The sequence below is a fragment of the Petaurus breviceps genome, unplaced genomic scaffold (assembly GCF_028583685.1).
Source record: "Petaurus breviceps papuanus isolate PSGF00001 unplaced genomic scaffold, PetGlider_PUasm1.0 175, whole genome shotgun sequence".
Classification (NCBI taxonomy): Eukaryota; Metazoa; Chordata; class Mammalia; order Diprotodontia; family Petauridae; genus Petaurus; species Petaurus breviceps.
Window position 1 is genome coordinate 59,935,306 of NW_027185764.1, and position 25,703 is coordinate 59,961,008.

At 41.9% G+C, this 25,703-nt stretch overlaps 2 protein-coding genes across 3 annotated transcripts in view; one reads left to right on the plus strand and one right to left on the minus strand.

Moving 5' to 3' along the window:
- FAM83G (family with sequence similarity 83 member G) overlaps positions 1-7,417 on the minus strand; it is a 59,800-nt gene extending 52,383 nt beyond the window's left edge. For both annotated transcript variants that reach the window (XM_069085194.1, XM_069085193.1), the window contains exons 1-2: positions 7,268-7,417; positions 6,120-6,913 (exon numbers count right to left, since the gene is read on the minus strand). In XM_069085194.1, coding sequence (XP_068941295.1) covers positions 6,120-6,638 — 519 coding nt within the window. In that variant the 5' untranslated portion in view covers positions 6,639-6,913; positions 7,268-7,417. The remainder of the gene's footprint in view (positions 1-6,119; positions 6,914-7,267) is intronic.
- The window catches only part of SLC5A10 (solute carrier family 5 member 10), a 182,307-nt gene that overhangs the window by 120,092 nt on the left and 36,512 nt on the right, over positions 1-25,703 (plus strand). Inside the window, exon 10 of the mRNA XM_069085195.1 lies at positions 17,496-17,603. Within this exon, the coding sequence (XP_068941296.1) occupies positions 17,496-17,603 (108 nt within the window). The remainder of the gene's footprint in view (positions 1-17,495; positions 17,604-25,703) is intronic.

Genomic DNA, 25,703 nt, shown 5'->3' on the forward strand with positions numbered 1-25,703 from the left:
TCATCAACCTAACATAGGTTCCATATCTAAAATCACACAGCAATATCAGAGGACTGTAAACAGGACAGTAATCTTAAAGATCTCCCAGTACAATCCTTTCATTTTACAGATGATAAAACAGGCTCTTATAACTGTTGCTCTGATTCCAAATCTAGCAGGGTCTTTCCACCTCCAACAAGTACCTCCTACTCTGGGCCACTCTACGCAGCACTGTTATCACATATTGCCCCAATGGCATCGGTTGAGACCATCTGAAGTGGACTGTGCCAGGGGGTATCAGTTGATTGGTGGGCTGGATTGCAGCTAATACATCGTAGTTTTATGATTGTAGAAATCCATCTGCTGAAGCAGAAACTTGATTGAGAAAATGGATATTATCAGGGAGCCTTCTCTGAGGGTGTCAAATGGAGAATGACTCTAGAAATCTGTTTTCCTATTACTTCCTGTGAGCTTCCTGAGGGCAGGGAGCCATTTCTTTTGTTACCCTCTGAGGCACTGGGAAAGGTGCTTGGCACAGAATAAGAGCTCAATAAATAAAAAGGCATCCCTTCTAACAAACATCACTGACAACTTCAAGTGAAACAAGGTTACAGCAGCAGTGAGCTTCATGGAAACAATGTTATAAGCATAAATATATGCTTGAGGAAACTATTGTGTTAAGTTACAGGTTTGGGAAAATTGAACTTTTATCTCTACTAACATGTTTTGGGTGATAAGCCCAATAACCTTTAACCACTTTAGTTAAGATGGATAAATGAAGGTATTGTGAAGACACTGTCTGGGACCATATCATGTTGGGCTGTCCCTGCAGGTGGTGGGTGGGCTAGGCTGAGGAAAATCCAGCTTACAGGTTTATGATGGAAGAAACTCCAAGAAAGTTGGTGGGTGGAATAATGGATATTGTCAGGGAACCTTCCTCTAAGCAGGTCTACAGAAGCTAGCATATATCTGATCTTCCCCAAATAGAGTATAAGTTCCTAAAGGGCAGAGCATGTTGTCCTCTTCATTTTTATCTTTCTCCATAAGCTAAATCTTTGTTAAGTGAAGAGATGTATGGCCTGACCTTACTCTTCTGCCTTCAGCTCTCTCAGCTTGGTGTGTACTCCCTCCCTAGCCACTCCAGTCATCAGCCCTGTTGGTGAAATTCATTTGCAAAGCCCTTATAGTCATGCACCCACATTTTTCTGAGGCTCTGAGGAAGTTGGAGCCTCTGAGCAAGGCTCTGTTGTCTTCCAACATGAAACAACATGCCACATAGTATGGGGATGTCACTCAGAATGCTGCTGGAATTTCCAGCTGCTGTAGGTAAAAATCCAACAGGTTTTTCCCTGGATAAATCATGGTTTCATAATCATGGGCTCCCAGAGGAAAGGTGGGGCAAGGATAGTGGGGAGATGAAGACAGACTTCAGGAGGACAATAGAGTTAAAAGCAAAGACTTAAACACCCTAGAACCAAGTACTTATAGCCTTAACCCAGAAGAAATGACTGTGGCCCTATGTCCCCACCCCAACCCCAGGCAGACACAAAAATTCAGTCTCCTAAATATTCAAAAAGTTCATGGCTTCCCTTACTATGGAAAAGTCAAAGAATGTTAGAACTAGAAGGTACTTTACAGAGCATCTAATCCAACCCCTTGAATTTCCAGAAGACACTGAAGCCCAAAGAGATGAAGTGATTTATCCATGGTCACACAGTGAATTAGTGGCAGAGATTCATGTTTCCTGATTCTCAGTCCTCTGCTCTTTCAAAAAACCAACAATCATTTTTCTCAGCTAGCTACTGGCCTTCTTGGTGAGAAGGGATCCCAGCAGTTCCTAGTGGAGTCCACTTTTCCTCTACCTTCTTAGGGTTAGCAATGAGTCTCTGTTACATCACATCCCTATTCACTGAATGACTAAATGGGAAGAGGAAGGAGGACCTAAGGAGCGATGTCTTAGCGCAACTGTTGACAGGGTTAAGAGGTATCAGGCCATATTGGCGCTATTCAGAGGCATGAGTCATCCCCCCACCCCTCACCCTCAAGCAGCAGCAGCTCATCTAGACATGGACACCCAAGGAAGGAAGTCACTCACTTGAGTTAGCAGGGGTGTGTAAGGTAAAGAGACATCAGAACCCTGAAACACACTCATATATACATATATACTGCCAGCCCCAGTGGTGTACTGGGATCCAGGATATCATGAGGGGATCTTGTTAGCTCAGATATAAGCAGCATCCCAGCCTCTTCTACTAATTAGGGGAATACTGGGTGTGGGGAGGAGGGTGAGGCCAGGACCTGATGATTCAGGTGATGGAAACCAAGCTGAGGGGAAGAGATAAGAACCAGAGAGCATGTCAAGAGGTAGGATGTCAGCTTCAGGGTTCTGGCAAATACCCAGAGCCCCATGGGAATGTACCCTGTCAGCATTCATCAGCGTCTGTGGACCTTGCAGCACCTTTCCACTGACTATCACCAAATGCTGGGACCAGCCCTCATAGCTTGGTGAGAAAGGCAATGCATACTTCCACTTATAGATGCTTGGGGGTGGTTCCTAGGAGAAGGGAGGACAGGATAACATAAGTGGTTTATCCCTTGGTTTGAAAAGGATTGGTCCCCAAGTATCAGACCACACTTCTTGTTGACCATTTTGAAATTGACAAGAGCCTGCTAGACTTGAAAATGAGCAGGGTGCCGAACCACTGTGAGCACACCTTTTCCATCACTGAGTGATGGAACCTTCTCTTCCCATAGTCTCATATCCTTTGCCAACAGACACCTGCATGTCCTACCTGGCCCCTCTGTGTCTGGATATAATTTCAATCTTTGTCCCCTGTTGTGCCTACACGAAAGCTAAATACCTGTCACTTCTCTGGAGTCTGGTATTGGTGCCAGCCAGGTTAAAACTACTCTGGTCAATGGGGTGGAACAGAAATAAGTTGTCACCTGGAAAGCTGCTACCAAAGGTGGCCTCCCACGGGCCCTTAGGCTTCCTCTATCTGTCTCCATCATTCATGTGTCTGTCTGGGAGAGATTAGAACTCTGTGGATTCAGTTCCCAAAGAACTGGGTTTATAGCTTGGTTTTATGGTCCTGCTGCTTTCCTGGCCACTGAACCATTGCAAGCTGAGAAAAGAAGCCCCTGGGTTCCTAAGCTGTCCTTTAATAGATGCATGTGTGGAATTTCCAGATCCAGTTGCCCCCTTGGTTACTAGACTTGATAGAAAATTAATGCTGGTCATTTTGAATCTGAGTAATACCCTAGCAGGGGTCCTAGAAGGGAGGCAGCAGAGCTCAGTGAGAGCAACTGGATTTGAAGTCAGAGAATTTGGATTTGAATCCCAGTTCTGCTTATTAGGAGATGTTAGGCAAGTCAGTTCACCTCTCTGGGTCTCAGTTTCCTTATCTGTAAACTGGGGGCAGGGTAGGAGAGGGTTGGACTAGATGACTTCTAGGGTCTCTTCCAGTTCCAACTCTATGATTCTATGACCATCCAACTGGTCACAAACAAGAAGAGGAACTAGCAGGCCCTGCTCCAACACCTTCCACTCATCCAGCCCACACTTTCCTCTAGATCTGGCTTCCCTATCATGAGACAAGAGCTAAAAATAACAGTGGACATCTAGGCTCTGAGGCTACCAGAACAGCCCTAGGAAATTCACAGATTAATGGAATTGGAAGGTTTCTTAGAGGTCATACTGGCATGCTCTTTCTCTTCTGCCTAGGACCTAATACAACAATACTTCCCTCTCCTTCTACCCTAGTTCAGAATTCCAAGTTAAGAGAGACAATCTCCCATTTCTTCCTTCTGCTACTTATTCGGGGGGACATTCTGCCACTCATTATCAGGGAAAAGAGAGGGGAAGAGAAGAAAGACCCTTAAATAGTCACAATGAGGAGAGGGCAAAACCAGGTCAGTATCTATGGTGCTCCAAGAAGTTGGAACAAAAGGTGAAAATGAGATTTTGCTGAAAGAAGCCTCTGGACTCCTAGGCTGCCCTTCAATGGTAGAGGAGAGATGAGTCAAATGAATTTCTCCAACATCTATGTTCCAGATTCTCTCTTCCTTTCTCCCAATTCAAAAAACAGAGAACGGAAAAGCCAGGGCCACAGCAGACACAAACATGGGGTAGGGCATCCTTTTCTCATCTGCTGGCTTCTCCTCAGTCTTTTCTAGAAATGTTCCCAGTCTAACTCTCAGTCAAGCAGAAAGGTGTCAACACAACAGTTTGGCTTTGCACTTCTCTGTCCCTGATTCTCAGACCAAAAACACAGCAACCTTTACTCCTGAATAAACTTATCAGGCCCTTGGCCCCAAGATGGTCTATTAGTGAATTCAACCTAAAGGCATCCGAGTTCTATACTTAGGATGACACCAGTCTCTAAGAAGCACCAGGATGCAGATGAAAATATTGGATTTGGCATCAGGAAATCTGGGTTCAAATCCCCATTTTGTCACTTAGTACTTATATGACCTTCTGTGGGCTTCAGTTTGCTCATCTGTAAAAATATAGGGAGTGAACTGGGTGATCCTGAAGGGCTCTGAGAGTTCTCGTTCCTATGATTCTAAGTACAAGTGTGACCAAAACAGCAGCTCATTTACAGCCAAGCAAGACCTGTTTTAAGTGGACTGCCCTATTTAATAGCCTAAGTACAATGTTGAGGGTTAACACACACACACTGAATGGGGGGGGGGGGAGAAGAGAGGAAGAGAAAAAGAGAGGGAGAGAGGGGGAGAGAGAGTGTGGGGATGGCTCTGGAAGCTACTCAATATCCTCTGTAGGGCTAAAAATAAACCAAAAACTCAGGGCTCAATTGAAGGAGTTTGTGTTTTGAGCTGGATAGTATTAGTAAACTGAAGGGAAGCTGAATCTGTATCATACTCCACCTGTTTGCTAGCAGAGGTGGAGCCAAATTATCTTCCAGGTTCCTTTCAACTCTCAGTCTCTACAAAGACTCAGCCTAAATGTCCTTTGCTGAAGTCTCCGAGTCTTCCTACCCAGCAACTTGCTACCTCTGTCCAGTCCTCAGTTCAGCAATGAAATGTTGGCCTGCCCATGCCAAGTCAGCACCAAATCCCCTGGCTCCAGAAGTGGACCCTGTAAATCTACTCCACATCTTAAAATTTAAGCAGAAATGGAGGACCAGAGAAGTCAAGTAACTTCCTCAGATCACACAGCGCTGCTAAGACAAAGTGTGGACTTGACCCTAGACCTCCCAATCCTTTAGCCAAATATACTGTTTTTCGAAGACCACTAATTTCTTAGTCACAATTGGGATGGATTTGTCTATTTTCCAGCTGCCCTCTAGAGTCTAAATCACATGCTTAAGGACACACTAGGGAAATTTCTGTCCCTAAATCCTAGATCCAGACCTTACTGTGATCTGAGTCATGCCCACACCCACCCTGGTTTCATCAAATACTCATCTGCGTAGGCAGGAGCTTTCTTACTATTCACTAAGTCATAGAGGTACGTATACATACAAACACACACACACACACACAATGCCACTGCCTAAAGGCAGAATATGTCTAGCTACTGAATTCTTCCTCAGGAAGGCTTTTTGGAAAGGGAGAGAAAGCTGATATGAATTAACAAAGATATTTGAAAAGGCATCCCAGGCATCTTAATGCAAAAGGGGAGGAGGTAGGAGTTGAAAATAATCAGTTTAAAGACATTAGATTCTCCATCATTTTTGTCTGACTACCCAAGCATTCCCTCCGTTCTGAAGATTATTGTGTCTCTTCTCCCCTCAGTGCCTTGAAACTGAAGCCTGCTATCTCCTGACCTCTAAGGAAACATGTCTCTCATTGACATACAGTAAACTGTGCAAGAAAATCCAGGAGACCTATCTTTTCTGAAAGGCAGCTAGGTGACAAAGTAAATACAGTCCTGGGACAGGGGTCAGGAAGATAAATTCAAATTTGGCCTCATATAGCTGTATGACTCTGGATAAGTCACTTTACTGCTACCTGCCTGAGTTTCCTCACCTGTAAAATGGGGTAATAATAGCACCTACCTCCCAGGGTTGAGGATCAAATGAGATATTTGCAAAGCTCTTTGCAAACCTTAAAATCCTATATACATGTTAATTATTATTTTCCCTCCCTCACCCTCAGGATTCCCCATCCCTTTTCACCTTTTGTGCCTGATTGATCATCTTCCGGACCACCTCCTTGATGTGGGCTTGTCCATCGATGGGGGGTTGCATGTACACACTGGCACGGGTCACCCCACGGTAGGCAATGGTATCAGGCCAACCCAGGTCCAGCTGTGGTATAGAGCGGTCTGACTTCTGTGGCCAGTATTCCAAGGAAGGGACCAGGTCAGCATCAGCATCGGCATCACCACCTCCCTCTCTATTCTCTTCCTTATCATTGGGTCCAGAGCCCTCACAGAGATCTCTTTGTTCCCGGGGGTCTTCAGACCCTGGGTCATAGACTTCAATTGTCTCCAGGATCTTCTTGAGCTCCAACTCAGACAAGAAGTCCCGGATATTCTCCTTCTTTAGAACTTCGTAGAAGGCCTCGGGGCCCCTGGCCACTAGGGCCTCCAAGGCCAACCTCTGACCCTCACTATAGAAGAATTCAGGTTTAGATTCGCTAGAACGCCAGTTCACGTGGCTGTCGTCCAGGCACTGCACCTGGGAATACGCCATGGCTGTGCCAGGGGCACATACACTGGTCAAGTGAGGACTGAAGGAGGAAGGGGTGGTTGGTGCTGGAGGAGAGTTAAACTAGGGGAAGGAGGGGGAGGAGGTGCAGGCTTCTCGTCTATAGGACTTCCCAGAGGCCAAAGGCGTTCTTCTCTCCCCCTCCTTCTTTCTTGCTCCTTGGATCCTGAGCTCAGATGCCTGACTCCCCAGCGATGGCCCAGCAGGACAGGCAGTGGTTGGCACGCACAGGCTTCACCTGCATTCTGCCCATAGGGAACCTGTTTGGGGAAAGAGGCGGAGAGTATGAATAAGGGCTTGCGGAAAGGGCAGCCCAGGATTGAAGGATTGGCCTGGGGGCCAAATGGCTCAGAAATCTAAGGGGACTTCTAGGTGACGGTGGCCGGAAGCTAGTCTTCCCCCTTCCTCCGGCCTTCTCTCTCCTCCCTTCCCCCAACACCAATAAAACCCCCAACAATACTCCCAGGAGCCAGCATGGCCTGCGCTCGGATCTCCAAGCACTGCAAAGTGCTGGGAAGTCCGAGGAAGAGGTGGGAGGTGGAGTTGGGTGAGAAGCCTGTCTCGGAAGCCTCTGGGTGGGTAGGAGGATAGGTGGATAGGGGTTTCCTCTTTACCCCAGCTCTCTCCAGCAACCTGGGACCCAGGGGCCGGGCAGACGAAGGAGAGGCAGAGCGGAGCTGCCCAGGTAAAGCGGCGCAAATGACAAGCGGGAGAAGACGAGTCGGAAGCAGCCGGGAGGGGAGGGGCGGGCGGCGGGAGCCGCGTGAGTCATGGCCCCGCCCGGCCCCACCTGGAAGGGAAGGGGGAAGGGGGGGTCACGTGCAACTATGGCCCCGCCCCCTGAGGCTGGCATCCGCGCGCTCTCAGGTGCTTCTTGATCCGACTCAGAGTCGGGCCCCAGGAAGCTGAATCATCCCAGTAGTCTCCCGATGTGTCTAAGCTCCCGGGCTCGGGAGGGGAGAAGCTGAGCGCCCCTATTCCAGAAAGCCACGGGGATTAGTTCCCCTAAAACCTCCCAACTTCCTGCCCAGCTCCTCCGCTGTTCCTCCCGGGCACCATTCCTCAACGACCTCCTCTATGTCCTTCCCTCCAGCCGCCCCCCCCCACTCCCCCCGCCCAATACCTTCGGGGAGGAAGCGAGCCAGATGTGACTGCTGGGAATTTGGCAAATCCCTCCTCCTCCAGCAAGCCTTCCCAGACCACGACCAGCCAGCCTACTTCACTTAATCTACCACATACGTTCTAGGCTTGTTTATAAACCCTAGTACCTTCTGGAGATTAATTTTATCTTAGACTCAGAGTTTACAAATGAACCTCTCTCAGCCTCAGTTTCCTCATTTGAAAATTCCAAAGCCCCGACATTTTATAGATTTTATAGACTGAGGCCCAGAGAGAGAGGAAGTGACAACCAAAATTATGCATCTTGGCAGTAGCAAGCAGAACCGAGATTAGACCTCTGTCGTCCGAAGTCTCCCTCCAGGACTCCCCACTACTTCGCAGCTGTATTGGTTTGTTTCATTTTCCCTGCCTGGATTATAAACTTCTTAAGGGCTATCAGTCTTGGCATTGCCGCAGGACCTAGCATAGGACCAGATGCAGAGTCTCAATAGAGACTTACTACTGTTTTCATTCATTCCCAGTGATGGGGGTGTTAGCCAACTATCAAGGTTTGGAGCCAAGAAAAAAGACACCTTCCCCTTAGAAGGCCAGGCACCTTCTCTGCTGCTTGCCATCTGACTCTAGGCAAATGTTTCACTTCTCTGGCCCTGTTTCTTTATCTGTAAAATGAGGGGGTTCTTCTAAATGACACCTACGGTCCCTTCCTGCTGTAGCTCCATGATGCTATTTCTCTAGGGCAGTTAAAATTGGTGTAGTTGAAAGAGCAATGGCTTTCAAGTTGGGAAACCTGGTTCTGAGCTTGGTTTGCTGTGTGATGAGAAGACCACTTCCACCCTCCTCAGTTTCTCTTTGTAAAATGGAGATTGGATTGAATGATGCTTAAGAACCCTTCCAGCTCTGAAGTTTTATGATTTAACAAATCTAGGTGCTGCTACTGTATCAGTTGGGGCAGCTAGGTGGTCAGGTGGGAAAAATGCTGGACCTGGAGTCAGGAAGACCTGAGTTCACATCCAGCCTCAGACACTTCTTAGCAATGTGACCCTGGGTGAGTCACTTAACCCTGTTTGCCTCACTTTCCTCCTCTGTAAAATGAGTTGGAGAAAGAAATGGCAAACCTCTCCAGTATCTTTGCCAAGAAAACCCCAAAAGAGTGAGAAATGACTGAAAAAAAAAGACTAAACACTGGGATCAGTTCCCCAATCCTGAGGTGCTCCAGATTCCCCTCACCCTTGCTATTCCAATATACTTTACACAAGGAAAGCTAGGTCCCTGATGGAGGTCTCTGAAGGCCACTTTAAGGAGAACAAATCCTTAGGGTGGGTCTCCTAAGGACAAGCCTACTTCAGCTCCAGAACAAGCTCAGCTACCTGGACAGAGGCCTTAGCGTCTCTGGAGCTTGGGGGCTCTATGTTATGGGGTGGTGCAGCTGCCACATCTGATGGCTAGAGCCTCCTTTAAACAGCTGCCTGGGCAGGGAGGGGTTTAATTGGTCAGAGCCTTAGAAAAGCCCATTAAAAAATGGACTTGCTTTCTGGGCTGTCCCTCCTCAGCCTTATGACAAAGTTAGTTTGGAAGGAGACATTGAATTACATGTGATGAGCTTCAAGAGGGCAGGGACCCATGGTAACTCCTCCTAGCTTCTCCTGACATGGAGCCAGGCCCAGAGACTTGTGAAGTGAATTGATGATGGGTTTAGAAGTTTGGTGAATAAGCAGTATGTTGTAGTGAAAAAAGCACTGGACCAGGCATCCAGGATGCTTACTCTAGTTTTGCCACAATCAAAAAATGTTGCTTCTCTGGGCCTCAGTTTCTGAACCTGTAATGAGGCGGGGGCAGGTAGGTCAATTTGATGTTGTCTTAAGTCCTCAGACTTCATTGATTTAACACTGATTCTAATTGTTTATTTAGTAATCTGAATGATGGGTGGATGGACAAGGAAGAATAGGGTTGTTCATTCTCCCTAGAGTTGCATGGTCAACTTCCCAATGACTTTTCTGTTTTCTTTCCCAACCCTGAAAAGTGACAAATCCTGGGGTTATGCCTGGTCACCCCGTTAGGGAGTGTGACCCTAAATAGAAGGCAGAATGAGTTTGGGCAGTAGCAGATACCACTTGAAGGAAATGGAATCTTTTCTCTATACATTCGTGCCTCCCACTACCACCTTCCCAGGAATCTGCACCAACAGGGAAGAAGGAGGAGAAAGTGAGGAATATGATGAAAAGGAAAACGGGAAGAGACATATGGGGCTTATTCTCTGGTCTTTGGTTTCCTATTAGTCCCAGCTAAAACCCCACCTTCCATAGGAAGCCTTTCCCGATCCTGTTAATTCCAGTTCCTTCCCTCTGTTGATTATATCCAATTTATCCTGTTACATAACTTGTCTAAAAATATTTGTTTACTTGGTATCTCTCTTGTGTGTGAGCTCCTTGAGAGTAGGGACTGTTTTTTACCTTTCCTTGTATTCCTAGTGCTAAGCGCAATGCCTAATATATAGCAGGTGGTTAACAAATGAGTACTGACAGCTGACTTACTGCCTGAAATAAGCAGTGCTCTGGACTGGAATTCTGGAACTAAAAAGACTTGGGATCTCATCCCTACAATGCCACTAAATGACTATGCAATCTTGAAGAGTCTCTTCCTCTTTCTAAGCAAATAACTAATCTGTAAAAGCAGAGGTTTGAATTTGGTTTCAAAGGTTCTTTTTCATTTCTAAATGTTGTAATCCTTTCTAGCCCTAAAATGCTATGAACCTTCTATATTCAGTCTTCCCTCCTGTAAGCATCAAAAGGGAATGTTAGAAATTAAAATTTGGCACTGGAATCAAAAAGCCTGGGTTCAAATCCTAGCTCTAATTATGTATTCATGGCCAAGTTACTTCACCTTTCTGTGCCTCAGTTTCCTTGTCAGTATAATTCTAGGGTTAGACTAGAATTCAGAGGTGGGGAACCTTCAGCCTCAAGGCCACTCGTGACCTTCTAGGTCCTTGGGTTGCAGTCTTTTGACTGAGTTAAAGTTTTGTTCTGTGAAGTTTTAATTCAAACAAAGGGCCTTACTTGAGGACCTAGGAGGTCATATGTGGCCTTGAGGCCAAAGGTTCCCCACCCCTGTACTAGATGATCTCAAAAGTTCCTTCCAGCTCCAAGTACACAATTCAAAATTAGGTTTGGGCAGCTATGTGGGGCAGTGGAGAGAGTGCTGGGACTGGGAGTCAGGGAGACCTGATCTCAGACATTTACTAGCTGTGTGGTCCTGGGCAAGTCACTTAACCCTGTCTTCCTCAGTTTCCTCATCTGTAAAATGAGCTGGAGAAGGAAATAGCAAACCATTCCAATATCTCTGCAAAGAAAATCCCCAGAAGGGGTCACAAAGAATCAGACAAAAAATGACTGAAACAACTAAACAACAAAATTAGGTTTGAAGATGCCAGGCAGGGTGTGCTATTTCTAATGTAATAGGTGAAGTGGGTCCAGTGGGGCCTTTTGCCATATGTAGTAGTAATATTTTAGGCTCATTCTCTAGCTGTCTTATTAGAATTTCCATGTTTAAGTTTCAAAGCTTCTTTAATCCCAAAGTGAAACTTGCTTACAAATGGGATTGTGACCAGAATGCTTAGAAGTCACTCAGAGGAAACACCTATGTTCAAATCCCAGGTTTGCTGTTTTGCCCCTAAGTGACCTTGGGTAGGTCACTTGATCATTCTAGGCCTTGGTTTCTCACTATAAAAGTAGGGGGTTGCAATAGATGACCACCAAGGCCCCTTCTTGTTCTAAATCCATGATCATTTATGAACCTAAGTGTTGTAGTTGAAACCCTGAGATGCCAAAAACTGTTGCAGTGGGGGCTCTGCCCACCTAAAAGCTGTTAAAGTTTCATGATGTATTGTGGTGGAACCATCTCAAAGAATTCAGTCAGACCACCTCTAATCCAAGTATAGGCATTTATTGAGATTGATTCCTCTCATGAAACAGACTAAGTTCCAAGAGGAACCAGCAACTTTAGAGAAAGCAAGACAGATCTGTAAAAGGTATTGATGCAATTACATAACAAATTTACATAGAATAGAGGAATATCATTAATATTAAAAAGGCAGGAGAAGTTTGTTAAGGGATTAGGTAATAGAGGAGGGGTCCCATCTATATGATTCAGTGGTTAAACATTCTGGTCATTCTGCCTTCCAACTGGCTAGTTATTGTGGTCGTATCTGGTTAAGACAGATAGGTATTATGGTTCTGTCTTGACCTAGATGGATGATGTGATTGTGATTGAATACAAGAACACACCTGTTTCTGTGGTAATGGGTCTAGGGGCAGTGACCAGGTAGAGGCAGTAGCTAGGTTCCCATCACATGGTCTGTGGGAACTAAGAGGTCAGGAACACACCTGTTGTTCCAGTGAGCAGTGAGGCATATATGAAGAAGTTAGGACATTTTTGCGGGGGGGGGGGAGGCAGCCAAATAAGTAACAGTGGGCCTTCTGTGGGGCCAGGCCTACAATGAAGTTAGAATATTGGGGCTGGGGGCAGCTTTATTAGGATTGGGTCATTCATGGAGGGGGAAATGAAATGGATAGGGATAGGTCAAGTGATCAGGTCAAGATTAAGGCTAGCCCATCTGGTCCAACTCATATCAGAAAGGAGTCCCTGTTCTAACACACTTGACAAGTAGCTATTCAGTTCACTGAAGACCTCTAGTGATAGGGAACCCATCATCTCTCAAGGTTGCTTCTTAAACTTTTGGACTGCTCTAATTACTAGGAAGGTGTTTCTGACATCAAGCCAAAATTTGCCTATTTGCAACTTTTCCCTATTGCCTCTGGTTCTGTCCTCAAAAGCCAGAACAAACAAATCTAATCCCTTTTCCAACTGACAGGCCTTCAACTAGTTGAACACAGCTGTAATGCCCACTCTGAGTCTTCTCTTTTCCAGTTCTTTCAAGTACAGCATGGTCTCAAAGCTCTTCTTTATCTTGGTTAACTTTCCAGCTTATCAACGTGTTACTAAATTGAGGTTCCAAGATTATCCCACTCTGAAATGTAGGAGACTCAGTTTAGTGTCTTGGCCTCTTAGGAATGTGCTTGGCCTGCCCATCAGAGCCCATTCTTCTCTGTATTCTAACTTTAGGACCAAGCAACTCTCTTCCTCTCCTCCTCCTCCTTGATTGGGTCCTGCACTGGGAGTTTCCATGTTTGGATGCATCTGTTTATTATTGTTGTTCAAAAATGTATTTTTTTTCATTGTTTGGCAATAAATGCCAAGCACAAGAATAAAGGAGGCAGTGTTTTGTGCCAGGCACATTTTAATTGGTTGAATAAATAAATTAAAAAATTTAATGACTCTGTGATTCTAAGCCAGATGCCCAATGACTCTGCTCCCTCTGAGGGAGGGCTGTGCCCAGTGAACACCATGAAACTGAGCCCGGCCCAGGGGGTTGGTTGTGTCCCAGTTAGAAGCTGTAATCAGCTGCCTCCACCCACTGAGCTAAGCTCAGGCACCTGGAAAATGAAGGCTTGCTAGGTGATACACAGTTCAGCTCTTGTTTACTGTTTCTCTAACAATGTGCCACACATAAATGGCTTCCTTTCCTTCTTTCCCCAATATATTCCACCCCCTTTTCTCTCTTTCCCTCCTCCTCCTCCTCCTCCTCTCCATTTCTACTTCAGTTTCTTCCCTCTCCTCTGTCAAAACGGAAAAGTGAATGGTGGTTGCTGATTTGTACCTATATCATTTCTAACACATAATTTGTCCCTTAATCACATCCCAGCCTCTACTATGCTTTCCTAAATCCCAAATCAAACTCTTAGCTCCAAGAGGGCAGAAAACATTTACTTTTCTTCTCTTGTCTACCCCAGAGTGCAATGTCCAAGGCTTGGGCTACAAAAGGTATTCAGGGGAAAGGGATAGAGTATTGGACCTGGAGTCAGGAAGAATCAGCTTCATGAATTCAAATCTGACTTCAGACACTTACTAGCTGTGTAACCCATGGCAAGTCACTTAACCCTGTTTGCCTCAATTTCCATTTCTGTAAATTGAGCTGGAGAAGGAAATGGCAAACCACTCTAGTACCTTTTCCAAGAAAACCTCAAATGGGGTCACAAAGAGTAATACATGATAGAACAACAACAACAAAATAAGCGTCTACTTGGCAGGCATTGGGCTAAGTGCTTCTTACAAATATTATCTAATTTGATCATCTCAACAACCCTTTTCAGTAGGTGCTATTATTATCCCAATTTTACCGGTGAGGAAACTGAGGCAAAGGTCAAGTGACTTGCTCAGGGTCACACAGCTGATTGGCACTCACTCCAAGCCCAGCGCTCTATTCCCTACACCACCAGCTGTTATCAATACAGGTTTCCTGATTGATTTTTTTAAATAAATTTTATTGACATCTTTTGTTTCTATATCACCTAAATTTCAACCTGTATCCTTCCTCCTCCTAGACAGCTATTTTTTTTAAAAGAAAAAATAAAAAGAGAAAGAAAATAAAAACCAATCAATGTCCCACGTCCCGACTCATTTAGCTGAAGCCAAGCCTTTGTTCCTAGGTTTCAATCCTGGTTCTAACTATAAAAAATTTATAGTTTCATGATTCTAGAATTTATCTCTCTCTCTTTAAATGAATCTGGTTCTGTTTCTTGGTCATCAATCTTGCCTCTTCCTGTCTGGAATTTCCCTGTCCCATGGTTCACCTCCTTCCCCCATACTATGGGAAGCAGAGTTCCTGGAGTCAGGATCTAACCTTTCCTTGCCTCATTTGGTCACTAGGGGCTGGGGAGGGCAGGGGAGAAAAGGTCAAGCATTTTACTCAGCCTGTTTACTTCCCACACTGCCAGGTGGGTATGGTGAGAGACATACCAGAAGGCTAAAGTAGTCCACAAACTGATAGTTGGTCAGAAGTATCATCTTTTCCTGTGGAGGATTCACTAACTAGCAGGGTTTGCTTTGAGTTCTGTGTCACATAAGGGGGTTGTCTTGAACAGAGATACTCTCCTGAATAATTCTCCAGGCAAAACAAAGGTATTGAACACCTGCTGTGCTCCAGGCTCTGGCAGTTATTGTGGGTTATCTGTTGAATAGTGGGTGAATGATGATAGATATAAAGATAGGAGACTGTCTAATCAAATCCTCTCATTGTACAAAGCAGGAAACTGAGACCCAAAGAGATTAAGTGATTTGTCTAGTGTCACACAGGTAGTATGCATAAGAGGCAAGATTTGTACCCACGTCCTCTGATTCTCATGGGTACCATTTCTCCTATACCATACACCTCCTAATGAGTAAGATGCAGGCTCTAAACTAATAAGTGAATGTTCTTTTGGAGGGCACAAGACTCCTACATCTGAAACAGATAAGAAATAATCTAAGGCAGGATATGACTGAATGACCAAATGAGCCATGTGGACAATCACTATTATAAGAGTTCAGAAGAGAGAGATCACTTTCAATGGAGATTAAAGTTTCATGCAAAAAGGAGTACTTGACCTTGGCTTTAAAGAATGGATAGGATTTGGATTGATAAAGGAGATGGAATAAAGGTATCTCAGGAGGGGTTGCTTCAAGAGTGAAGGGGAGGGGGTGGCTAGGTGGCTCAGTGAATAGAGGACGAGCCCTGTAGTCAGGAGGACCTGAGTTCAAATTTGACCTCAGACATTTAACACAAAAACTAGCTGTGTTGACCTTGGGCAAGTCACTTAACCCCAATTGCAGCTACAAAACAAACAAACAAACAAAAAAAGAGTGAAGAGGAAAAGTGCAAGAAAAGCACATACAAATTGAAGGGTCTGTGCCTAAAAAAAATGTCACCTTTGCTAGAAGTGTTGTCTTTTAAAGGAAGATCTTGGAAAGTCTGACTTGAGCACTAATAAATGCTGAATTGAATTTTGAACTGGATAGTTCCAGTTTTAACCAAAAGGAATCAAGTTTCAAGAGTGGAATTTCAGGCACTGTGGCAAACTGGCAGGGAGGTATTCTGGGGCCTTCCTTGTGTCTATCACATCTAATAATAGAGGAGAGAGCTTGGCCTGATTCACTTTTTTGTAGCCCATCTCTACTCTGTGCCTCTTGCCCAGGGTTGCCTAACTGTGGTGGGACTCGGTCTCTGGGCAGAGAACTCAGTGAAGAGTCTATTCTATGAGGACCTGAAGATCTGAGCTGAGAGGGGAAGCAAATGTATTAATAACTGGGTAGCCTGGATGAGATGGGTTAGAGGCATAATTCACAGCTTTGCCAAAAGGAGGGCATAGGGCAGGCCATTCATTGCCTTTATACTTCTATTTTCTTATGTAAATAGTACCAGGCTTAGAGAGATACTAGGAGAGTTGACTAATAATGACTACAAAGCATTTTGCAGACAGAAAATGCAGCCTAAGCAGAAATTTATAACAAGGGAAGACCTTTCCTTCTGGGACATGTTACCAGTGAAGACCACATTTGTAGCTAATGATTTCATGTACTAACACCCACCAGAAGCCTCTGGACTGAATTGTCCTTAACCACAGCCTGCAGATCTCTGCAGGGGCTGGGGGTAAGCCTCTCCTTTTTCCCATCCTCATTTTATCCCTTTGCCAAATGGGAAGGATTCCTCTTTTACTTGCAGGAAAGATTATCTAACCTCTCCAATTCCCCTGGATGCTTATTTACACTGGGATGTTTGGCTCACTTTTGAGCCCCAAGGTTATCACATGGAAAATGGGTTTTTGCTGAGCTGCATACCCAGACCACAAGAATCTCCACAAAGCTTTACCAATTGTGGAGCCTCAAACAATCCCTGCTTTATGAGGGATTTCTCTTGTCCCTTGTAATCCTTTTCAGTTTGCATTATTGGTTGACATTTGTAATACTTTGATGATGGCACAAGACTAGAGGCTTGCTTTTTATGAGTGATGTCTTGTGACAGTATTGGAAAAACAGCATTATCCTTCTTGACTGGCAGATTTTTCTTTTTTTAAGCATCATATAGCACAACCATGACAGGAACAGAATTAGGCTCTATGATCTTTACCATTCAGAGGGCTAATTTATCTACTCTCCCATCCACCCCAATTAGTAATATTAGGATGAAACTTGACAAGCTAGCCATGGCCAGTGGGTTGTTTCTAGTGTGAATTTGAAGCAACAACAGTATTCTGACCCCCTGGAAGCTTTGCCATGTTGCCTGGCCTCTTGGAGACTTTCCCTCCTTACCTTGGGGAGACTGGCTCCCTTAGAAAGAATTCTGAACCTATCCTTCCATGCTGGTCTTCTGCTACTGACCCATCATGTATCTCCCACAAATTGATGGCAATGCTTCCGCCTCAGCTTGGCAATACAAGTGCCATTTTTCTAGGTTGGGCTAGTCCAACTTAACCCACCAAAAGCTTGGGTATAAGGAAAAGGATTAAAAAATTATCTGAAGAGAGACAATAAGAAGATAAGCAAGTAGGGGAAGAAAGGTGGTAGAATTGAGAGAAAATGAGGAGCATGTGGAATTCCTACAATCTGAGATGAAAATGGCTACTCTATAAATAAGAATAAATTCAAGGACAGTCCCTGGATCAGGGACACTAAGTCTTGGGAGCAAAACCTTGCCACTGGATAATCTTCTCTCTCTCTCTCTCTCTCTCTCTCTCTCTCTCTCTCTTCTCTCTCTCTCTCTCTCTCTCTCTCTGTCTCTCTCTCTCTCTCTCTCTCTCTCTCTCTCTCTTTTTAACCTCTTTCTACTTCTTTCTCCATTGCCTTATTTTTCAGATGACGTGGGCTGTGTGGTGACGTCTGAGTGCCTGAGGGCCTGTGGGGCTGAAGTGGGCTGCTCCAACATCGCCTACCCCAAACTAGTGATGGAGTTGATGCCTGTGGGTAAGGCGGCCACAGGTGGAGCCAGCAGAGCAAGCCAGGCCAGTCAGCTCAGCATCTAATTGTTTTGTGGCCTGGGTGGAGCTGAGGCTATGCTTCCCCTGTGTGGGAGTCTCACCTACTGGGACTGTCCCAACAGTCCGACCAAACCATTTGCCAAGTTTCCTAAATGTCCCTAGTTTGGAAGATTTCCTAAGGCCAATCAGAAAATTGTTATTGATTCTCCAGGGACTATAGCTTCCTGAAAAGAGGGCAGGCTAGCTCTAGCTATAGCCTTAGCCCCAACTTGTTTATATGTGGTTTCAGTTGGGAAGAGCTACTCAGTAGCTTCTGCTGTCTGGCAATGATCTCCTTAAATTTCCCATCATACCTAGTTGGTCTTTTAGCATTGACCTGGAGGTACCAAATTTGGAAGGGAAAAGACTAGGGATTCCGTCTCAGAGTAGGATGTGAGGTCACTCATTCAGTCAACAAGCATTTATTAAGTGCTTACTATGTGCCAGGCATTGTGCTAAGTACTAAGGATACAAAGAAAGGTCAAAAAAAAAAAAACATGAGAAGCCAACTCTATTGTTAAGGGTGGTTAGAGCATGACTAGGAGGAAAGATGCCTGATCTGATTTGATCTGATCAGGGTCATTCTTGAGATGGCCAGGCCATTAGCCAGAGGGTCCAGAGGCTCAGATATCTGTTGTTCTCCTCCTACAACATACATATTCCCCCCAAGCTGCTGGAATCATCCTCTCCAGCCCTGCTAATGAAAAAGTTACAAGTTTAAAAAAGGGGGCTAATTTCAGCTTTCTATAAGGAAGAACTTTCTTAATAATTACTGTTTTTGAATAATGAAACAGGTTATCTTTTGAAGTAACAGACCTATCTATCACTGGAAATACTCAAGCAGAGCCTTGATCAGGGATGCCACAGAGGGAGGCTAGACTAAATGAGCCCTAAGTGCCCCCTTAGATTTAATATTCTGTGCTTCCATATTCTGTGATTTTCTATTCAGTAGGGATTGGCAGGATGGCATAGTGGATAGAAGTCTGGAATGTGAGTGAGAAAGAACTGAGTCCTGCCACAGATCCAGAAAAAAAAAAGAACAAGAATATCTATGTCATTATGAAACTTCTGGTTCTGGCCATTAGGCCTTTTCAGTCCCAGTCAGTTTCTAGCTCCTAGGCATTGGTACAGGACACCTTAATCATGGCCTCAGAGCTTTCTCCTTCACAAACTAATAAAAGTCCTTGATCTATAAACACCTTCTAGAAGTACTAACTTTTTAAGACCCAGAATCCTTGGAGTGTGCTTGCCTCCTTGGATTTCAAGATCTGCCATATTGAACCTTAATTACCATTCCTCCTTATTCTACTATGTGCTAGGCATTATCAAAGCATACTTAAGCATCTCTTAGTTTCAATAAATACGTATAGGGGCAGCTAGGCTATGCAGATAGAGGAACAGCCTTGGAGTCAGAGAACTTGAGGTCGAATCCAGCCTCAGACACTTACTACCGTGTTTCCCCAATAATAAGACCTATCCCGAAAATAAGCCCTCCCCTTACTGTGTAAGATTCCTCTAAAATAAGCCCTCCCCCAAAAATAAGCCCTATTGAGATTGCTACTGTAGTGAAGGTGATCCCCTGCGCTACATGCTACATTATGGTACCCTCTGTATGCACCGTCCCCCCCCCCCGGTGAAACGCACGCCGTGCTCCGAACTGCATCCAATCAGAGCTGCAGCAGTGAGCACGTCATCCTGTTCTTCCCCAGTGATTTGCTTATTGAATAAAGGTACATTTTTTTGTTCACATTTACCTGTTTATTAAAATTGCTGTCAATGTTCATTAAAATAAGCCCTCCCCTGAAAATAAGCCCTCTGGTGTTTTTCTGTCCAAAAAAAATTAATAAGACAGTGTCTTATTATTGGGGAAACATGGTAGCTGTGTGAGCCTGGGCTAGTCACTTAACCCTGATTGCCTCCCCTCAAAAATAAATAAATAAATCTGATGTATGGCATATCACATTTATAGACCTGAAAATATGGAAAACTAGGTTCAGTTGATTTAACCCTGGAAAATGTGGAAAATACCATAGGTTCAAGTCCCTAGCACCCCTAGACCTTGAGAAGACTTAGATTCTAATGCTAGTTCTACCACTAACTCACAGTGTGACAACAAGTTACTTCCTCTCTCTAGGCCTCATTTTCCTCATCTGTAGAAAGAGAGGGTTAAGCCAGATGGGCCTTAGGTCTCTAAGGTGCTTACTGGCTTTGGCATTCTAGGAACCTACAGTTCTCCCCCAATATTAGGGTTCCCATCTTCTGCCACTCATCGCCTGTTTTGCCCTAATCAGTATTCTTTTTCTTGTTTTTTTCCTTCTTAGTTTTCTTTTTTATTATGAACTTAACAAACATAAACATTTGAATATATAAAGAACAAAAAAGATTATGAAATTGTGAACAGCTATTATGCCCAACTTATTTTTTAAAGCCCATATTAAATTTAACACAGTAATACCAATAATGTCATGTTTATGTGTCCCCTTAATGTGTATATTTTTTAAATGTTCTTAAATTTTTCCTCTTCTTCTTCTTCTTCTTCTTCTTCTGCTGCTGCTGCTGCTTCTTCTGCTTCTTCACATCACTATCTATAGCACTCAACCCCTTCACTCTCTATACCATCCCAAATAAAAGCCTGTCCTTAGAAAACATATAGTCAATCAAAACAAATTTAAATTCACATACAATTTATTTGAAAATTTACTTCTTATTTGCATCTCTAATTCTTCTCCCTGCCTAGAGTGGGGAAGCATGTTTCATCATCATTCTGCTAGGGTCATCATGATTGGTCATTGCTTTAAGCAGAATTCTTTAATCTTCCAAAGTGGTTTTCCTTTATGTTACTTTCTTTGTTTTCCTTTACATTATTAGTTGTAGAAATTTTGTTCTCCTGGTTATGCTCACTTTATTCCATGTCAGTTCATTCAGTTCTTCCTACATTTCTTTTCATCTATCCCTCTAGCAATTTTTATGATGCAATATAGACCATTACATTGATATTCTATAAATTTTGGCCATTTCCCAATGGATGTGTACCACCTATTCTTGTACACATGGGTCCTTTACCTCTGTTTTTGAACTCTATTGGGGTATAAAGTAGCAGCAATAATAACAACACTAGGTCAAAGGATATGAAAAATTAAGTGACTTTTGGGGCATGGTTCCAAATTGCTTTTCAGAATGGTTGTACCAATGCATAATTCCACTAATAATGCATTAATATTACTGTCTCCCCATAGTCTTCACCTAATAAATGCCATTTTTTAGTCATCTTTGCCAATCTGATGACGTGAGGTAGAACCTCAGAGTTTTTAATTTGCACTTCTTTTATAATTAGTGGTTTGAATTATTAATAGTTTGCCTTTTTCTTTTGAAAACTGCTTCTTTTTATCCTTTTACTATTTATATATTGTGGAGTGACTTTAATTCTTTTATATTTTTATCCATTCTTTATATGTCCAGGATATCAGATCTTTATAGGAAAAATCTGCTACAAATATTTTTCCCCAGTTAACTGTTGCCCTTCTAACTGTATTTGTTTTGTATGTGCATAAACTTTCCAATTTTATGTAATAAAATTGTCCGTTTTGCCTTCTATTATCCTTTCTGTCTCTCGTTTGGTCAAGAACTCTTACATATCTATACTTGTGAGGAATATCTCTTTACCCTTTTCCTCGAATTTGTTTACGATATGTGATCTTTTATATTTAGGTCATGTATCCCTTTGCTGATTATTATGTTAAATACTATGAAATGTTGGTCTAAATCTAATTTCTGCCAAATTGATTTCTAGCTTTCCATGAAATTTTTGACAAGTAGTGTTAACTCAGTAGCTGGTTTTTATCAAACGCTGTGGGTCTATCAAACACTATAAACAAATACTAGGTTCACTTGCTTCTGGGCCTTGTGTACTTAATCTATAACCTTGACCAACTTGTCTATTTTTAACCAGGAAGAAACAGTTTTGATGATTGCCACTTTGTAGTATAGTTTGAGATGTGGCACTGCTAGGCTCTCTTCTATTATGGTTTTTGTCATTATTTTCCTTGAGTTTCTTGACTTTTTGTTTCTGCAGGTGAATTTTGTTGTTATTTAGTCTGTTCTATAAAGTATTTTTTGTACTTATATGTAATACTGAATCTGTAAATTAATTTAGATAATACTGTAATTTTTGTATGTTACTATTACCCAACCATGAGCAATTAGTATCTCTTCAATTATTTAACTCTGTCTTTATTTCCATAAAGAATGTTTGTAGTTTTAGTCAGATAATTCCCGTGTGTGTGTGTGTGTGTGTGTGTGTGTGTGTGTGTAAGTAGATTCCTAAGATATTTTTATATTTGGTAGTTATTTTCAATGACATATCTTTCTTTATCTCTTCCTACTGGGCTTTTTTGGTAATATATAAACAGGTTGATGAGTTTATATATTTATTCTATATTTATATATTCTATATACTTTGCTGAAATAATTATTTCAATCAAATTTTAACTAGGATTCTCTAAGTTAATCATCTATAAAAGGGCAAAATTTTTCTATATGTTTAATCCTTTGATTTATTTTTCTTGTCTATGTTTAATCCTTTGATTTATTTTTCTTGTTTTGCTGTACCAGCTAGTATTTTAGGAACTAACGATTTCCTTGCTTTACTCCTGATTTTCTTAGGAAGGCCTTTAACATTTCTCAATTACAGATAATATTACCTCTTAGTTTTAGGTAGATACTATTTATACTATTAAATAAAGTTCCTTTTGGTCTGATTTTTTAAAAATTTAATACAAATGAGTGTTGTATTTTGCAAAAGACTTTTCTGCATCTCTTGATGTAATTATGTAGTTCTTATTTTTTTGTAATCAATATGGCCTATTGTGCTTATAATTGTCCTGATATTGAACCAATTCTATCTTCCTGATATAAATCAATTCTGCTCAAAGTGAATAATATTTTTGCTATGTTGCTGTAGATTGTTTGCTATCAATATTTTTGCATTGACATTCATTACAAATATGTATTTAATTTTCTTTCTCTGCTTTATCTCTCCTTGGTTTATGTGTCAGAACCCACTCATAGTAGGAACTTGGTAAGGTTGTTTTCTTTCTCTATTTTTACAAACAACTTATATAATACCAGAGTTAATTATTATTTGAATGTTTGGCAGAATTCACTTGTAAAATCCATCTGATCCTAGGATTCTTTCCTTTGGGAGTTAATTTATGGTATGTTCAGTTTCTTTTTTTTTTCTGAGACTGTATTATTTAAATTCTCTATTTCTTCTTTTGATAATTTGAGTATTTAATATTTTTATAAATATTTATACGTTTCTTCTAAGTTATATGTTTTGATGGTATATACTTTTGCAAAATGGTTTTGAATAATTTCCCTTTTTTCTTCTTAATATGTTGTGAATTCTCCTTTTTCATTTTTTGAGTGTGGTAATATAGTTTTCCATCTCTTTTTAAAAATCTAATTGGCTAATGATTTGTCTATTTCATTAACTTTTTCAAAAAACATGGAATCATAGATTTAGAGCTAGAAGAGAATTTAGGTGTCATTGGACCTAACCCTAATTTTAAATATGAAGAAACTGAGAATAAGAGATACTAAATTATTTGACCAGGTTTGCACAGCTAGTGAATATCTGAGGCAGGATTTGAACACAGATTTCTCTTCTGCCTTCAAAGTTCAACATTATTTACTATGTCATGCTGCTTGTCTTATCAATTCAGCAGTTTTTTTAAAGTTTACTTTCTTGCTTTGTCTTGGATGTCTATTTTTTACATTTAGTTGGAGGTTTCTGAATTGTTTCTTTTCTATAATTTTTTCTAAGTTTTATTTTTAGTCCCATGTCTGGCACATTAATCTGTTCTTTTTCTTTTGGTTGACTAAAGTGTTTAGCAATATATGTTTTACCCTGAGTACTGTTTTGGCTGCAAACCAAAAGCTTTGCAATGTTGTCTCATTATCATTTTCTTCAATGATCTGTTGTTTTTAAGATTTGTTCTTTGACCTATCAATTTTTAAAGATTATATTATGTCTTTTTGAATCCTTTCTTCAAAAAACCTTTATTGATTTTAATTTTGTTGTACTTTGTTCAGTAAAGATATGTTTAATGATCCCGGGCTCAGACACTTAGCACCCACCCAGAAACACCTGGCCGTGTAACCTTGAGCAAGTTACTTAACCCCAATTGCTTAGGGGCAGCCAGGTGGCTCAGCGAGTAAGAGTACTGGCTCCAGTGTTGGGACGACCTGGAGATCGAATCCCGGGCTCGGACACTCAGCACTACACCCAGAAATAACTGGCCGTGTAACCTTGAGCAATTTACTTAACCCTGATTGCTTAAAAAAAAAAAAAGATATGTTTAATGGTTTTACTTTCCTGAATTTATTTATGAGTTATTTATGCCCATACACAGTCAGTTTTTATAAAGATGTTACGTGAAGCTAATATTTATGTGTAGGATACATATGTATATACATACACATATATATGTGTATATATACATATATACATGTATATATATATATATATATTCCTTTCCATTTCCATTTAGTAATCTTCACAGGTTTGTTTTATTTAACTTTTCCAAAACTATATTTAGGACAGCTTTTCTTATTCATCTTTTTGTTAGATTTGTCTGAAAAGGGCACAGTGATATACCCAACTATTTTAGTTTTGCTATTTATTTCTCCCTGTAATTTGATTAGCTTTTCTTTTAAGTACTTATATACTATTCTATTTGGTGCATGTATCTTAATATATTGATATTATTTAACTATTTCTTATGCTTTTATATATGATATGGTTTTCTTTTTTATCTCCTTTAACCATAGCTATTTTTACTATTGTCTTGACTGAGATCGTTAGTACCACCCCTGCTTTAAAAAAAAATCATCTGAAGCATAGTAAATTATACTTCAATCCCTTACTTTAACTCTTTATGAATCTTTATATTTCACCTTTATATTTCTTGTAAAGAACATGTTGTTGGCTTCTGCTTTCTAACCCATTCTGTTACCCTCCTCCATTTTCTGAGTGCATTCATTCCATTCATATTTATTGTTTATTGTGTTTTTACCTCCATTGTATCCTTAGAATTTTCTCTTCTTGCCCCTTGATTTCTACCCTTACAAATGAGAAGAAAAGGGGAAAAGAAAGGGAATGAAATTTATATTAGTGATTTATAATTTAAGTGCTCTGATCTTACTACTCTGCTTCTCCACTCTTCACCTGTCCTAGATCCCAGTCACTGGCCCTTACACTTTCTATCCATTTAATCCTCCCCTTGTGATCTCCTCTTTAAAGATGAAGTTTACTTTGCTTTACTAGGACCTATTCCTTCTCCATCCTTCCTCTTAAACTTTACTTCCTTTCCCTTCTCTCCTTTCCCTGTCCTGATACTCTGCTTAATGTATTTCTATATCAAATTGTTTATGTGTGTATGTGTATGCGTGTTCAATCATCCCTCGCCCAGTTTTGATAAGAGTGAGGTTCATGAGATATTACCTACCATCAGGTGCCACACTGTCCAAGTGGCTAACATTGCAGGACCAGAATCCCATTGGCTTCAGGTCTCATTTATCAGAAATTGATCTACTTTTATGTGCTCCTGGTAAATCCAGACTCAGAGTACCTGCAAGTTTCTGGTCCTCTTGTGTACTCCTGTGGATTTACTGGTATTTCTCTTTGGTTTTCTTGATCATTGTTTCATTTGGTATTCTTATAAATCATTGTTGGAGTATTTGCTGGGAGAGCTGAGTTCTAGAACCTTAAACATTTGCCATCTTAACTGGAAGTTCTCTTTCCTTCACTCTTCCTCAATTTCACTCTTTCTTTCCCTGTCAGTTTTCTTCTTCCCTCCTTCATGCTTTTGTCTGGTGGCTTGAGTCTTATTTCCTCCCCCTCCCTTTTCTCATAGGCTCTGGCCTGTCTCTCACCCATTCTTGTGTTTCTCTTCTGTTTGGGCCTGGCTCACACCTGCCATAAATTGTATCTTTTTCTTAGAAGATCCCTTCTTCAGTTTTCTTTGACAGAATTGCTTCCTTACAT